The sequence below is a fragment of the Anser cygnoides genome, chromosome 25 (assembly GCF_040182565.1).
Source record: "Anser cygnoides isolate HZ-2024a breed goose chromosome 25, Taihu_goose_T2T_genome, whole genome shotgun sequence".
Taxonomy (NCBI): Eukaryota; Metazoa; Chordata; class Aves; order Anseriformes; family Anatidae; genus Anser; species Anser cygnoides.
The window spans coordinates 2,663,745-2,676,541 of NC_089897.1; the positions used below are offsets into that span (position 1 = coordinate 2,663,745).

The 12,797-nt window shown below is 64.9% G+C and overlaps 1 protein-coding gene across 11 annotated transcripts in view; it reads left to right on the forward strand.

Moving 5' to 3' along the window:
* The window catches only part of NAV1 (neuron navigator 1), a 67,045-nt gene that overhangs the window by 20,778 nt on the left and 33,470 nt on the right, over window positions 1–12,797 (forward strand). Inside the window, exon 1 of one of the 11 annotated variants that reach the window (XM_066982867.1) lies at window positions 3,917–4,031. The exons of 9 other annotated variants lie outside the window; for them this stretch is intronic. In XM_066982867.1, coding sequence (XP_066838968.1) covers window positions 3,932–4,031 — 100 coding nt within the window. In that variant the 5' untranslated portion in view covers window positions 3,917–3,931. Of the gene's footprint in view, window positions 1–3,916; window positions 4,032–6,001; window positions 6,130–12,797 lie in introns of those variants that run through there. One more of the 11 variants, XM_066982868.1, reaches the window with a different exon arrangement.

The window sequence follows — 12,797 nt, forward strand, 5'->3', positions numbered from 1 at the left end:
TGTGAACGCGGAGGTGCTCTGTCACCTCGAGTTTCCCCCGCGCTGTGTCTCACCCAGTGGCAGTGCAGGCGAGTGAAGGTGGCAGTGTTTGTGGTGGTGATGGTGAGCCGCAGAGGAGGGACCTTCAGGAGGCGACCAGGACTCGGCTGTTGGCGTGGAGCTGGAGGTCGGCGCGTGGCGGCGTGCTCCCGGAGCCGCGGTTCCCTCGGCGGGCCGCAAGCCTGGCTCGCGGCGCTGGGGAAGCGGCCCCAGGGCTGGGCCCCTCGCCGTGGGCTGGTGAGGTTGGGCATTGGGGTGGGAGCCTCTGCTCCGAGCGCTGGCCCTGCCCTGAAGCCGCCGGAGGCCGCGGGCCTTCCCGGGTGGCCCAGGAGGATGGGAAGAGCAGCGCTGCGGGTGCCGGTGCCCGCGGGGTGCAAGCCTCGGTCACCTTTACTTCTAGTGCCAGCTGCCCCTGGTGGGGCAGCCCTGTCGAGCGCTGACCCCCGTGGCTGCGAGCGGGGCTTTCTCCTGTCCCACCTCTGCACGCCCGGTGCCAGGTTCGTGTCCCCGGCTGTGACAGAGCCGGCTGCGAGGCCCTGCAGGGAGGCACCCGGACGAGCTTCTTCAGGAGGCACCTTCCCGAGCGCGCGGCCTCGGCCCGACCCAGCCCTTAGCGGTGGCTGTGCTGGGAGCGCAGCCGGGGCAGGGCCGAGCTTTTGCCGGGCTCTGTGTGCAGGACCCAAGCGTCCCCGATGGCAGCGCTGCCCCCGGCTCTCGGGATTCATGGGGCAGCAGCGAATCACCTTCAAAGCAGCGACTCAGGTACGGCTCCGTTGCCGGCTATTTATAGACGTGCGAGCTCGCAGCCTAGCAGAGGGCTGAGAATAACTCCCTGATGAGACACTTCTCAAAATCACACGCCTGCTGCCCATGCGCGTCGTCGCCTTCCCGGACTCCCCGCGCGCTGCTGTGGGGTGCGCCTTGGTGCCGTGCCAGCCCGGATCGCGGCAGAGAGGAGTTTTGCCCTGGTGGTTTTTTGTTTTTTTTTTTTTTCTAGCGCCGATCGAGCGCTGTCAGCACACTGCAGTCAGTGGGGCGGGCGCCCTGGGAGCCAGGGTGGTCATGGGGTGGCTGCTGGTGATGGTGGGGACCCCCCCGGCCATGGGCACAGTCTGGCCCCCGGCGAGCAATCCTCCCCTCCTCTGCGCAGCCCGGCGCGCGGGGAGCCGCGGGCACCCACGGCGAGGGATGTGCTCCCGGGTCGGTCGGGGCGAAGGAACCCGCAGTTCGGGCTGGGGTGCGGATGATTAAAACTCCTCTCTTTAACGAAGCCCTCGGGCTGGGAGCGTTAGAGGCTGTCGGGGCATTTTCCAGTTCGTTTTATCCCTGCCTTAGCATTTTGTTTCCAAGCGGGATGCAAACACGGGGAGGAACAGACAGAGGGTGATCCGTGCCGATGGCCGTGGGGCAGCAGCTCCGGGAGGCAAGCAGAAAAATCCTGCCAGACGTTGGCCGGGGCGAGCGAGCCCCTTCCCGGGGCCGTGCCGGGGGGACACACTCGGCCTCGTGGCCGCCCGCTCCCACCTCCAGAGCCTTCTCCTGCTCGGGTGGCTCTGAACCGGCGCCGCCTTTCTGCAGCCGCCTGGCCCGCAGCCTCCCGATTTCCACCACCCCAAATCAGCGGCTGCGAGAAAGCCCCAAACTCCCACTGCTCCCAGCGGGGAAATAACGAAGTCCAGCTTCCTCCCCATCCTAGCCCGGGGGGGGGAGAGAGAGAGCAGGAGAGCGCCTGCTGGAAGCCTCCCCGCTAACCTCGGTGAGCAGGAAGAGGCGTGCGCCCGTTCCCGGGGAGGTGGCCCCGCTCCAGCGCCCCGGCTCCGCTGGGGTTTGTGCAGCTGCAGCCCGAGAGCTCACCGCCGCTCGGCTCGCGGCCGCTGGCACTCGCATGCTCGCTTCCTGTCCCGGCCTCCCGCTGCGAGGGGCTCGGTGATGGTGAGGCCGAAGGCAGCCGGTGCTGGGAGGCGGCGGGGACGGGCTGGGACTTCCCCGCTGCCGCTCCAGCTGGCGCCGGGGGGAAGGAGGCCGCTTCCCTGCGCTCCTCGCCTGCCTGGAGCCTCCCGTGGAGCCGGGGGGTGGGTGTAAAACCCCAAATCCCCAGCTCCTCCAGGGAGCGGGAGCGGCCGCGGAGGCTGGGCAGGGACGTGGGGGGGCCTGGTGCCGGCGTGCCAGGAGCCGGCGGTGGCATTTGGCTGCTGGTGGTGGTGGGTTCTCAGGAATAACGCGCACGCGGACTTGGCGTGGGGTTAAAATCCTGCTGGGCCTGGAGGACGCGTTGCGCGACGGCTGGCGGAGGGGAAGCCCCCGCGTTCGCCTGGCGCCCAGGCGCAGACCTGGAGCCTTTGTGCGCCTGGGGCTGTGCATAGCTGGGGGCTTACGGCTCCCCAGCCCTTCTGCCGTTTGGCAAATTCCTTTGTCATAGCTCACTGGGGTGATCTGAGGCTGGCTGCATCATTTGCTGTACATCCTCTCCAGCTGAGGAGTGCGGTTGCTGCGAGGGGCTGAAGGCTCCCCTGGCACTCGGACACCTGGAGGCCAGCAGCGTCTCGGCCCCAAGGGGAACAGCGACACCCAGAACAAAACCCGGTGCTGCTGGCTTCCACCTTAGGGACCGGGACATCCCCCGCTGGATTTGGGGATGCGGGAGGCACGCAGCCTGTGTCCCCCAGTGCTCCAGGCTGAGGGCGGCAGCTGGGGACTGGGGTTTACCAGCGGAGCACGGCGCTCCTTCCTTGAGGGCAGGAGCATCTGGCAGAGGGCAGCAGCACCTCCAGCCAGCTCCTTTCCGTTTTCTCTTGCCTGAGCCCTTTTCGCTGCGCGTTCGCCAAGCAGCGTCCCGGTGCTGCTGGCGCTCGAGCACTAACATCCATCATCCGGCCGCGGTCTGCGGAGCGCTCGGAAATCTGGTGCTATTTTCAGTCCGTTTTCCAAGTCGAGATTATTGGCTCATGGGCATCTGTTCCCAGATGGAGAACATGTGGCCGGTTCCTGCGAGGGGAAGGGAACGGCCCCGCTCGTAAAGCAGCGGGGGGGGGATGAGCGAGGGAATATCTTCTCGGAGCCCGTGAGGTGCTGCGGGGGGAGCGGGCCCCGGGGGCTCGCGTCGTCGGGGCCGCCCGGAAAACCCTCGGCAAGCAGAGCGCACGCGGTGGCGGTGCTTGCGGTGGGAGGTCGCCTCTGCTGGCTTCTCAGTCGTGGGGAAAGTCCAGAAACCTGGAGGCAGGACCGAGGCTCAGCCCCGCCGCTGTTTGCACTGCCGCGCGCTTCACAGCCCCGCTCGCTTTGGGAAGCGAGGAGCGGGTAATAAACTTTCCGTGGTGATTTCCTAGGCAAACGGTCCTCGTGCTAAAACTGGAGAAGCCCTGGGGGGGTTCCTGAAAATCTCCCTGCCTCGAACGGAGCGCTCGCGAGATGTAACGGCATGCAACCGGGGAGGAAACAAACCCAGAGCTCCGATTCAAAGGGATATTTGCGAAGCAGCTTTTCCAGCCGCGCATTCCCCGGCGGAGCGTGTCAGCGCGCAGCAAGCCGCCTGCTGCTCTCCGAAGCCGGCCGGGCCGAGCCGCAGCCGCGACCCGCGGGTGAAGCGGCGCTCCCCTCGCCCCGCGCTCAGCTTGCTCCTCGTTAAGTTGCGGGGGCAGAGGCGTTGATTTGTTTTGTTGCTAAGATTCGCGTTCCCTTTGTGGGAATAAAGCAAATTCTGTTTGGTTTAGGTTCTCTATAGCTTCAAAGGCAAATCGAATCTGGGTTGCCAGCTCCTTTTTGTGTAGCGGGAGATGCCTGTTTTCCATCCCAGCCCGTCCATGGTCTGCAGCTCAATAGCACATCCTAGACAATGGCTTTAGAAAGCAGACGCCTGCATTTTGGACCCACAGTGCTGAGGCACCGCCAAGCGATGCGCGGGGTGCCAGAATTTTTTGCGCATGGGGAGAGAGAGAAGGAGGAGGAGGAGGAAGGCAAACTTGCTCTGATGGGATGTTTCCAAGGAGATCGCGGTAATGATCTTGCGTTTCCATACAGCTTTTCATCCCCCCGCGAAGCGTTCTCGCTCGTAAGCAGACATTACGCGCGCCCTGTGCAGCGCCTGGCCCTGAAACTGCCGAGCCGAGGCCGTGGTGCTGCTGAGGGGGCTCGGCCGGGGTGCAGCCCCCGTCCATCCCCATCCGTCCCCGTCCGTCCCCATCCCTCCACACCCCCGTGCCTTCAGCCTGGCAGCCGCCGTGCCCAGCGCGCCGCTGTGCCGAGCGACCTTGCAGCCGCGTAACGGCACCTGGGGACGGCTCGCTGCTGCCCCAACTCAGTGCCGCCCCTGGGACACACACCGGCACCGGGCCGGCGGGGTGAGAGCCCCGTTTCGAGGCGTTGGGGTCTCAGCAGGGCGGTTTCCTCGGCTCCCCGTGGTTTTCCCTTGGCCGAGGTGCCGGGGGCCGCACGAGCCCCAAGCAGATGGCTGGGCTCCTGCGCCGTGCTCGCCTGCGTCCTCCCGAGCGTCTCTCGCTCCCCAGGATGAAGAAAGGAAGTCTGGAGCGCTGGGTTTGCGAAAGCCACAATTGCTTTATGCTTTCTCTCTTTTTTTTTTTTTCTTTTCCTGCCCTGGAATTTTTCCCTGGCCTGAAGAATTTTTAAACTAAAACATGGTGAGGAGAGAACAAGGAGGGGAACAGGGAGAGGAGTGGGGAGAAAAAGCCTGCTTTCAAAACCAGAATGATTTCAAGGAGAAGTGAAAGTTAATGCGTGTCTGTAAGATTCCAGCTAATTCTACCTCATTTTATCAAGAGGAGAAAATACCTTTCCTAAGGGTCTTTTCAGCAAACCCCTGGTTTTATGAGTAGAAGCTTTCGGTTGAAAAATACCAAGAAACGTGGAAGTAAAAGGCAAGCGCTGCGTGCGGATGCCCTCCCTGGCCGATCCCGCAGCGCGGGGCTGAGGTCGTGTCGCAGCTCGGAGCTCAGCAGAGGTGGGATTTTGAGTGGAAGGGGCCAGGTTCAGCCCAAACCCAAGCCCTCCAGCCGGAGGACGGGCTGCGTAAAGCTGCGGCGATGGAAGCAGGAGGCAGAGCGGGCGCGCAGGTGGAGAGGGGAGGTGGAGGCAGAGGAGGAGGTGGCTGACGGGGCCTCGCAGGGCGAGCACCACAAACCTCACCGGCCGGGAGCGCTCGTCCTGTCCTGCTTCACAAACCAGCGTGCTGCCTGGCACTGCCCGGCACCGCTGCCCCGCTCCTGACCCGCAACTGGCCCTCGGAGGGTTTGCGCCGGTGCCGGTAGCCGCGAGGTGCCATCGGTAACACCTTTCTGCCCACGCTTCGTCCTCCCCGGGCTTCATCCCCTGCCGAAATCTCCCCCTGCCGCGTCCCGCGACACGGGGAGCCCGAGGTGAGCGGCCGCCCTCAGCGGGCCGGCCTCAGGCTGCCCTCCCAGGGCAGTACGCTTGGCAGGTAGATGAGGCGTTGTTAGAAAAATTGCTGAAATCCATCGCCTGTAAGGTTCACTGGGCAGAGATCTTCTGGATCGCGCTGCGTTTCGTACTGGAGCAGAAAAAATACTTAACGATAATTTTTTCAATGACTTTCCAATTTCTTTTTTTTCTCTCTTGGTAAACTGTCTGCAACCACTTACAGTGTTCCTGAAGGGATTAATTACTCGCTGGAGCTCATTGTGTGTATTTCAGCCTCAGAACCGTTGGATGTGTTGCCTGGTTTGGATCGAGCTCGGGGGTCACGTGGCGTTCCTTTTTTCATCCTTTTTCCCTGCTCTGTTGTATCTGTCAGGCTCCCGGTGCGAGAGCTCTCGTTTACCGATTCAATAGCCGCTTTGTTGGTGCGCTGCACATTATCACAGGCGACTTTCCTGCTCCGCGCTCATTGTCGGAGGAAAGCGCATCCAGAAAAAGACAAATCGCTTCCTTGTTTGAGTGACTTTTGGCTGCTGCTTTCCCCACGACGCAGCGCTGGCTCGGCTTTTCCTCCGGCAGCCGCGGCTCCGGGTTGTGTGTCGTCAGCGCTTGGACAGGCCCCTGGAGCGAATTCGGAGAGCCGAGCTCGAAGCGCATCGCAGCGCCGATTCCCACGGCGGAGAGGGCAGCTGCCGCGCGGAGGTGGGACGCGGGGAGGGGGATAAATCCCGGCTGCAGCCCCCACCACGCCGTCCCCGGGAGGGCGATGCTGGCGTGGGGATCCTTCCAGCTCGGCGGGGAGCGTCCCAAAGTGTCCGCGCTGCGGTGCGTGGCTCGGCGCTCCCGGCACACTTGAACGTTCCCCTGGGGAACTGCTGCTTGTGCAGGGGCACGGGGCGGGCGCCCACTCTCCTGTCCCACGTCTGAGTGCCTGGGCGAGCCCGCGTGCTGTCACCTTCCCTCTGCTGGCCTGTCACCGCGTGGCACTCAGCGGTGCGCGATGGGGAGCTGGCACGGCCCCGAGTGGTGCCGGGGGCTGGGAGGGGACGCATCCTGCCCGGGTGCTGCTCAGTCCTTGTGCTGTGCTGCAGGGCCCCGGTTCCTCCCCGTGAGCGGCTCGACTGAAACCCCTCAGGTTGGTGCAGACGCCTTTTCCAACAGGTTTCCTGCCCCGCCCGTTCACAGCAAAACTTGGACGCGTGTGGCAAAACAACTGCCCCTTGCACCGAGTCCTAGAGCATGTCGGAGTCGATCCCCTCGCCGTCACGCGCAGCCCTGGCCACAGATCTGCGTGCAGATGGCGGAGGTGAGATGAGGAAAGCTTCTCGATGCCTTCCCCAGCCCTGCCGTGGCACCTGGGCAGGGCTCTGCGTGCTTTGGGGTCGGTGGAGGAGAGCAGGACGTGAAGGGACCGGGCAGCACCTCCCGCAGCGGTGGCGCAGAATCCCCCTTCCCTCTTGGGGCACACCAGAAGGAAGTCAGGTCTTCTGCTAGAGGTAAGAAGAACCTGTCCCTTCTCTGCAAATGCCCTTTGATAGGAAAAAACGCAACCATTGCTTAAGAAAAGCTTTTCCGAGCAGCGGGGAGGCACCGCGGGCGCTGCGGAGAGGTGGGGCAGGCCTGGAGGCAGCGGGAGGACGGACGGAGCAGGTCCTGCTGCCGCTGCGCTCCCAGCGGGGAAGCGGCAGCGCTAAGAATAGACAACTCACGCACGCGCTTCCCTTCGCGGGGGTGCTGGAGGCACCGCGCAGCAATTAGCACGAGTCCCCGGCTCCCTGCTGCCGTACGGGGGGTGCCTGCGCCCCGCTCCGGGCAGGGCCCCGGGGCTGCCTGCTCCTGCTGGGAGGGGGGGGCGCAGGGTTCGGTGCGGCACGGGCAGACCTGTGGTGCCTTCTTCTAGCAAATCCGCCACTGCCGCTTTGCGCTGCGTCGTGCGTAGGGGAGCGTGCACAGGTTTGCCTCGGGGTGAGTGGCTCCAGGCCGCGGGGCGGGACCCCAAAACGTGCGATGAGCGCCGCAGTCCTCGGCCGCGATTTCCAGCGGGGGAATCGTGCCCCGTGCCTGGCAGGAGCAGCCCCCCGGCACCCCGCGAGGGGCACGAGCAACGCGCCCGCAGGCTGCGGCTCCCGGTGCCGGGCTGGATTTGGCACCTGGCCCTCCTGCGAGGCTGGGGGGGGAGAAGAGCTCCCCGCTCCCCGCGGTGCTGCCGGCAGGGGGTCCGGTTACCCCCGCGGGCGCACAATGGCCGTTTATCTCCGGGAGAAAAGCCCTGGTAACGCAGGGCAGAGCGTGAAGGGCTGATTAGGGGGTGCGCGGGGAAGGGCGGCGGGGTCGCGTGCAGGCACTTCCCTTCCCATTTCCAGGGCTTTCCACGGTAATGGCTCCTATTTTCCTCCGTTGTTAGGACGTCACTCACACGCGGCTCGAGCAACATCTGTCAAAACACGTCCCCCTTGTCCTTGGCGCTCCCGGGGAAGAGGGATCCGTTGGCCCCCTAATGAGCCTGACATCAATTAATCGTCAGCCTAAAAATTAGCATTGTGGCAGCGTACTTCGGAGGGAAGCGATTCCCCAGATGGAAGTAAAAATAGCCTGGGTTATCTCCCTCCCCCTGGAGGGGGTGGCAACAATAGAGCCACAAAGCAGCCTGCAGCTAACGTCGGCTGGGTTCGCCCCCCGGGGCTGTCCCGGGGACACCAGGACGGGCGTCACCGGCGCCTCAAGGATGTGGCCTGCTCCAGGCATGCCGTCCCTTGCCTCTTCTCCAGGGTGGCAGCACCAGAGCCTGCGGCAGCTTGGTGAGCTCTGAATTCAGGAGCTCTGCCATGGCGAGAGGTCTCTGGAGCCCCCTCGCCAAGAGGTGACGGTGGCTGGCACCTCCCCTGGAAGTCGGCAGTGACCCGGTCCTTCCGCCCGTGCTGTGCTGGGAGTTTTCGCGGTCGGAGATGCTCCCTGCAAAGGCAGGCTGCTCGTCCTCGCTCCCAGTGGGCCGTAACCCAAAGGAGCAGCTCTGCCGCCCGTGGCCCTGTGCAGTTTGGGTTTCTGAGCTTGGTTTTTGAGCTGCTGCCTTCCCCAGCGCCGCCTGCGTCTTGGGTCTGTCGTGGCGGCTCTGCTAAGCGGCTCAGCGAGAGGACGCGCTGGGCAGGGCACATCTGCAGGTTGCGGCTGGCTGGAGAGCGAGGGAGGACATTTTGCGTTCTTGCTGGAGACGCACGAGGGCTCCTTGGCTGGCCGGGTGATGGACGGACAGACCAAGTGTCTACCAGAGCCGCAGAGCCCAGCTGAGGCCGCGGAGAATTGTGTTTGCAACGCATTGCTCTGCACAAAGCTCTCAGTCACAAGGAGAAGGGGACAAAAGGCTCCCTGTTCGCTCCGTCCCAGTGGGTGCAATTCCAACAGTTAAAAAGCAAATGTGAGTTGTTTGTCTCTGAATATAAAGCTTCCCCAAGCATGGCTGCGTTCTGGCCGGGAGCGGGGGGTTTGGCTGCCCTAATGACTGTGCTCTCGCTTGGAGCGCTGCTCCCTGCAAATTGGAGCCGGCGCAAGCCAGGAGCTGCCCGGCCGGGGCCCTTCCCCTCAGTCCTGGGTACGGGGACGTGGGCTGAGAAGGGGACAGGGATGTGGGGTGATAAACCCCCTTTCGGCCAGCCCCGGGCTCACGGCAGGCAGTGAGAGCAAGGGGGAATGGGCACAGGGGCTCTGCCCGCCAGCAGTGCCGCTCTCCTGGGTGGCTGCCACCCGCGAGCGTCCTGCCAGCACCGAGTGTCCTCTCTCGGCCCTCCAGCCCCTGCTCAAGGGGTTTGTTGTCCTCGGCGAGGACGCGAACGGCAGAAGGGAGCCTCGGGCAGGGCGGGCTGGCTCCTGGAGCATCGTCAGATCTGCTGATCTGGGGCATATGACCGCGAGTCAGCGCGCGGCTACCGCAGGCCGGGAGCTCCCGAGTCCTTCACTCTCTCCACGGGTGCCCGCGGCAGGGCCCGCCCGGCCGTGCCAGCACCTGGGGCAGGGAGGTGGGTACTTGTAACGCCGCTGCGGGGCCCCGGTGCGAGCGTGGGTCTGGAGGAGCGACTCCGAGCCCCGTGCTGCAGCCAGGCTCGGTGCACGGCCGCGTCTTGGAGCACCCGCGGCGATAACGGGGCCGTTGAGGCGGTGACGGCGCACGTGGCTGGCGGACGAGCGCGCCCGATCCTGAACAGGCGCTCTCTGTGGCTGCGTGCAGCTCCCGGTGGCACGTACTGCTTCACCCCGAATTTGGGGAGGCCGAAGGGTGCCAGGCTTCGTCCTTGCAGCGGCAGAGGGTGCTGCATCCTGGCTCAGGGGGCTCTGCCCGCTGCTGGGGCCGCCCGGGGGTGCTCTGCGCCCCCCTGAGCCGCTGCCTGGGCTGCTGGGGCAGGGCTGTGCCGGGAGAGCGGGTGGCTCTGGGCAATGGACCTGCCATCGGCCACTTTTCTTCCACCCCGCTCTCGGATCGCTGCAGGAACCCAGCTCGGCCCTTGAGACCAAGCCAGAAGCGGGCGCGGGACCCCCGGCACCCAAACCCCCTCCTCCGCCAGGCAGAGCTCGGCGCGGGGCGCGGCGACGTCCCCAGATGTGCGGCACATCTGGAGGGCGTCGAAGCAGTGAAGTGAAGGGCTGATTTGTGCTATAGAAACCCGCAGTTCCTTCCTTTGATCCTGTGAATCAGCCCATTGCCTCCTCGGATAAAGCCCCATTTATCTCTTGCTCTCCCCAGGAACTTTGAACGCGCACCAGCTCGCGGCTCCGCGGCAGCAGAGAGCTCAGCTCGCCCGGCTTTCTCTTCCGCTGCGCTGCTGAAGCAGAATCAGGTGAAATCGCTATGGCAACTGGCAGATGACAGCGAGTCTTGTTGCCTTGGAAATGAGACCGAAAAAAAAAAAAAAAAAGCCCAAAGAGCCATCTGGAATTTTGAATTTCCACAATGTCCGACCCGCGGCTCGTGACGTGTGGGGAGCATGAACCTGCTGCCGCCGGCTGCTCCGGGGCCCCCAGGCCCGCCCGCACCTTCTGCCTCGAGGTTTTTCTTTTTTGCTTTTGTCCCCCTGGTCCTGTTCCTTTCTCTTTCCTTTTTGCGTGAGGTCTGCAGCATCCCCTCGAGCGTCTGCTGGCGGCTGTTAGAGGCGGCGTGTCGCAGCGGCGAGGGGCTCGGGGCACCTCAAACCCCAGGGCTGAGCGTTGCTAGCCAGGGGATGCGCGGGGCAGCCCGGCGCTCGCAGGCAGAAATAACGCGGTGCCCCAAGGGGACAGCGAATCCAGGGAACGGGGAAACTGAGGCACGGAGCGACGCATGCCGGGACTGACCCTGCTCTGCAGGGCAGCGGGCTGGGCACCGACCCCAGCTGCACGCACCGCTCGCAGCGTGTGCGTCCCAGGGCGGGCAGACGGTGCCACCGCGCGCCCCGCGTCCCTGTGCTTGCTCTCCAGAAGCCGGCGAGCCCCCCCGGGGCACCCCTGGGCGTGCAGATCGGGGCGAGCCCCTGCCCTCTGCCACCCATCCCGCCCTGCTCCCAGGCTGCCGGCGTTTCCGCCGTGTTAGTTTGGAACCCGCAGTGCCGGGGATGGGAACGTCGGGACGCTCCCGCTTCCTCCGCCGCGGGGTGAGAGCGGCTGTGCCACGGGGCAGGGCCCGCCCCGGCAGGGGGATTTTGGGCACCCTGGGGCTGGCTCCTGGTGTGGGGGCGCGGAGCGAGGCGTGGAGGAGGGATGTGCCGAGCAGCTTGAAGCTGTCGTTAAAGAAAAAGGAGCTGCGATTTGGACGCGCAGGTGGGGTGCTTCGGGGCCAAGCGCAGCATCCATTGAAAGAAACCCGCAAATGGGCCGGAGGCCCAGTCTGGATCTCTCCAGCGGGTTCACTTGGAAAGTCGTGTATGGGAGAGACCCAATTAACTAGATTTATGGCCGCTCTAGCCTGAGAAAGTCTGAATCCCTTTTAAAAGCTTGGCTTGCTGGAGCCAGACCGGGTTCAGGCTCCAGGTCTCCCAGCCCTGCCCTCATTAGGAGAAGCGATTCACAAGGCTTAGCAGCGGCCCTCGCCCCAGAAGTGCTGATTCGGCTGAAGTCCTGGCCTGTCGCCGCTGCGCTGCTGCTCATTTTCTTCCCTCGCCTGCCGGCGGGGAGCCGACGGCCCCTGCGCGCGCCGCGGGGCTGCACCAGCCCGCTCTGGGAGGGGAGCGGGGCGGCGCGGCGATGGGTGCTGCCGTGGGTATGGGGACAGGCACGGTTATGGGGACGGCCCTGGTTGTGGGGACAGCTGCTGCTACGGGTATGGTGTGGTTGTAGGGGATGGGGCTTCCTTCCCGGCTGCCGTTGGAGAGCCATCTTTTAGTGGATCCAGCCCGACAGGAGACGCGGGGTGGCTCTGCAAAGCGGGGTCCTGGCCTCTCTTCTTCTCTCGCTGTGTCCCAGGAGGGGACAGCGCTCACCGGGAGGCTCGGGCCACGCGTCGGGCACGCTGTCCCCATCAGCGGGCGGCTCTGTGCCTCTGCATCCCCAGCAAAGAGCACCCCTGGCTCCGCCAGCCCAGGGCAGCTGCCTTTATCCAGGTTTCTGGGGACAGCACCCACACACCTCCCCTTGGTCTGCTCTGACACGGGGAGGCAGCGGGCTTGCGCTCTGTCCCGATACGGAGGGGTGGCCCGGAGGTTTTTGGGGTCCCACAGCACGCAGGGAGCTCAAGTCACACCAGGCTGCGGGGCTGTGGTGGGAAGAGCTCGAGCTGGCCCAGAAAACAAGGCCGGTGGGGGATGCAAGCGCCGGGGACCTGGCAGTTACCCCACAGAGTCCCGTTAGCGATCTCCACCGCTCATTTAGCCCGCTGGGTGGCTGCGGGGGGGAGGAAGAATGAATTAAACCACAGGGAGAAGGGTTGCACGTCGCGACCATCCCCCTGCCCAGCCGTCCAGGAGCGTGAATCAGAGCTGCAAGAAACCTAAGATAAAGCCATTTGCCTCCAGATGGAAAGCCTCCGCTGTCGGTGGGCTGCGCCGGGGGAACCGACTCGCACGCTGCAGGCTGAGAAGGTTTGGGTCTTGCACCGGTCTTGGGCTCTCCCCCCAGCTGCGGCGGGCTCTGGGTGCCGGAGCAGAGGGTTTGGAAGGAAAACGCAGCAAAAAAGCCCGGGCTGGAGGCCGGAGGCAGCGTGGGCAGGGGCAGGAGGGCTCGGGCAGGCTCCCCACGGCCTCGATCCGTCCCGAAGCGCAGCTGGGAGCACGGCCCGAGGCAGCGCCCGTCCGCTCGGGGGTTTGCAGAGCCGGGGAGCCTCCGGTGCTCTGCAGGCACCTCGCTGCCCCCGGAGAGCTGCTTTTGTTGCCGAGTTTATTGGCGTTGTCTTCAGCGCACTGGAAGGAGTTGAG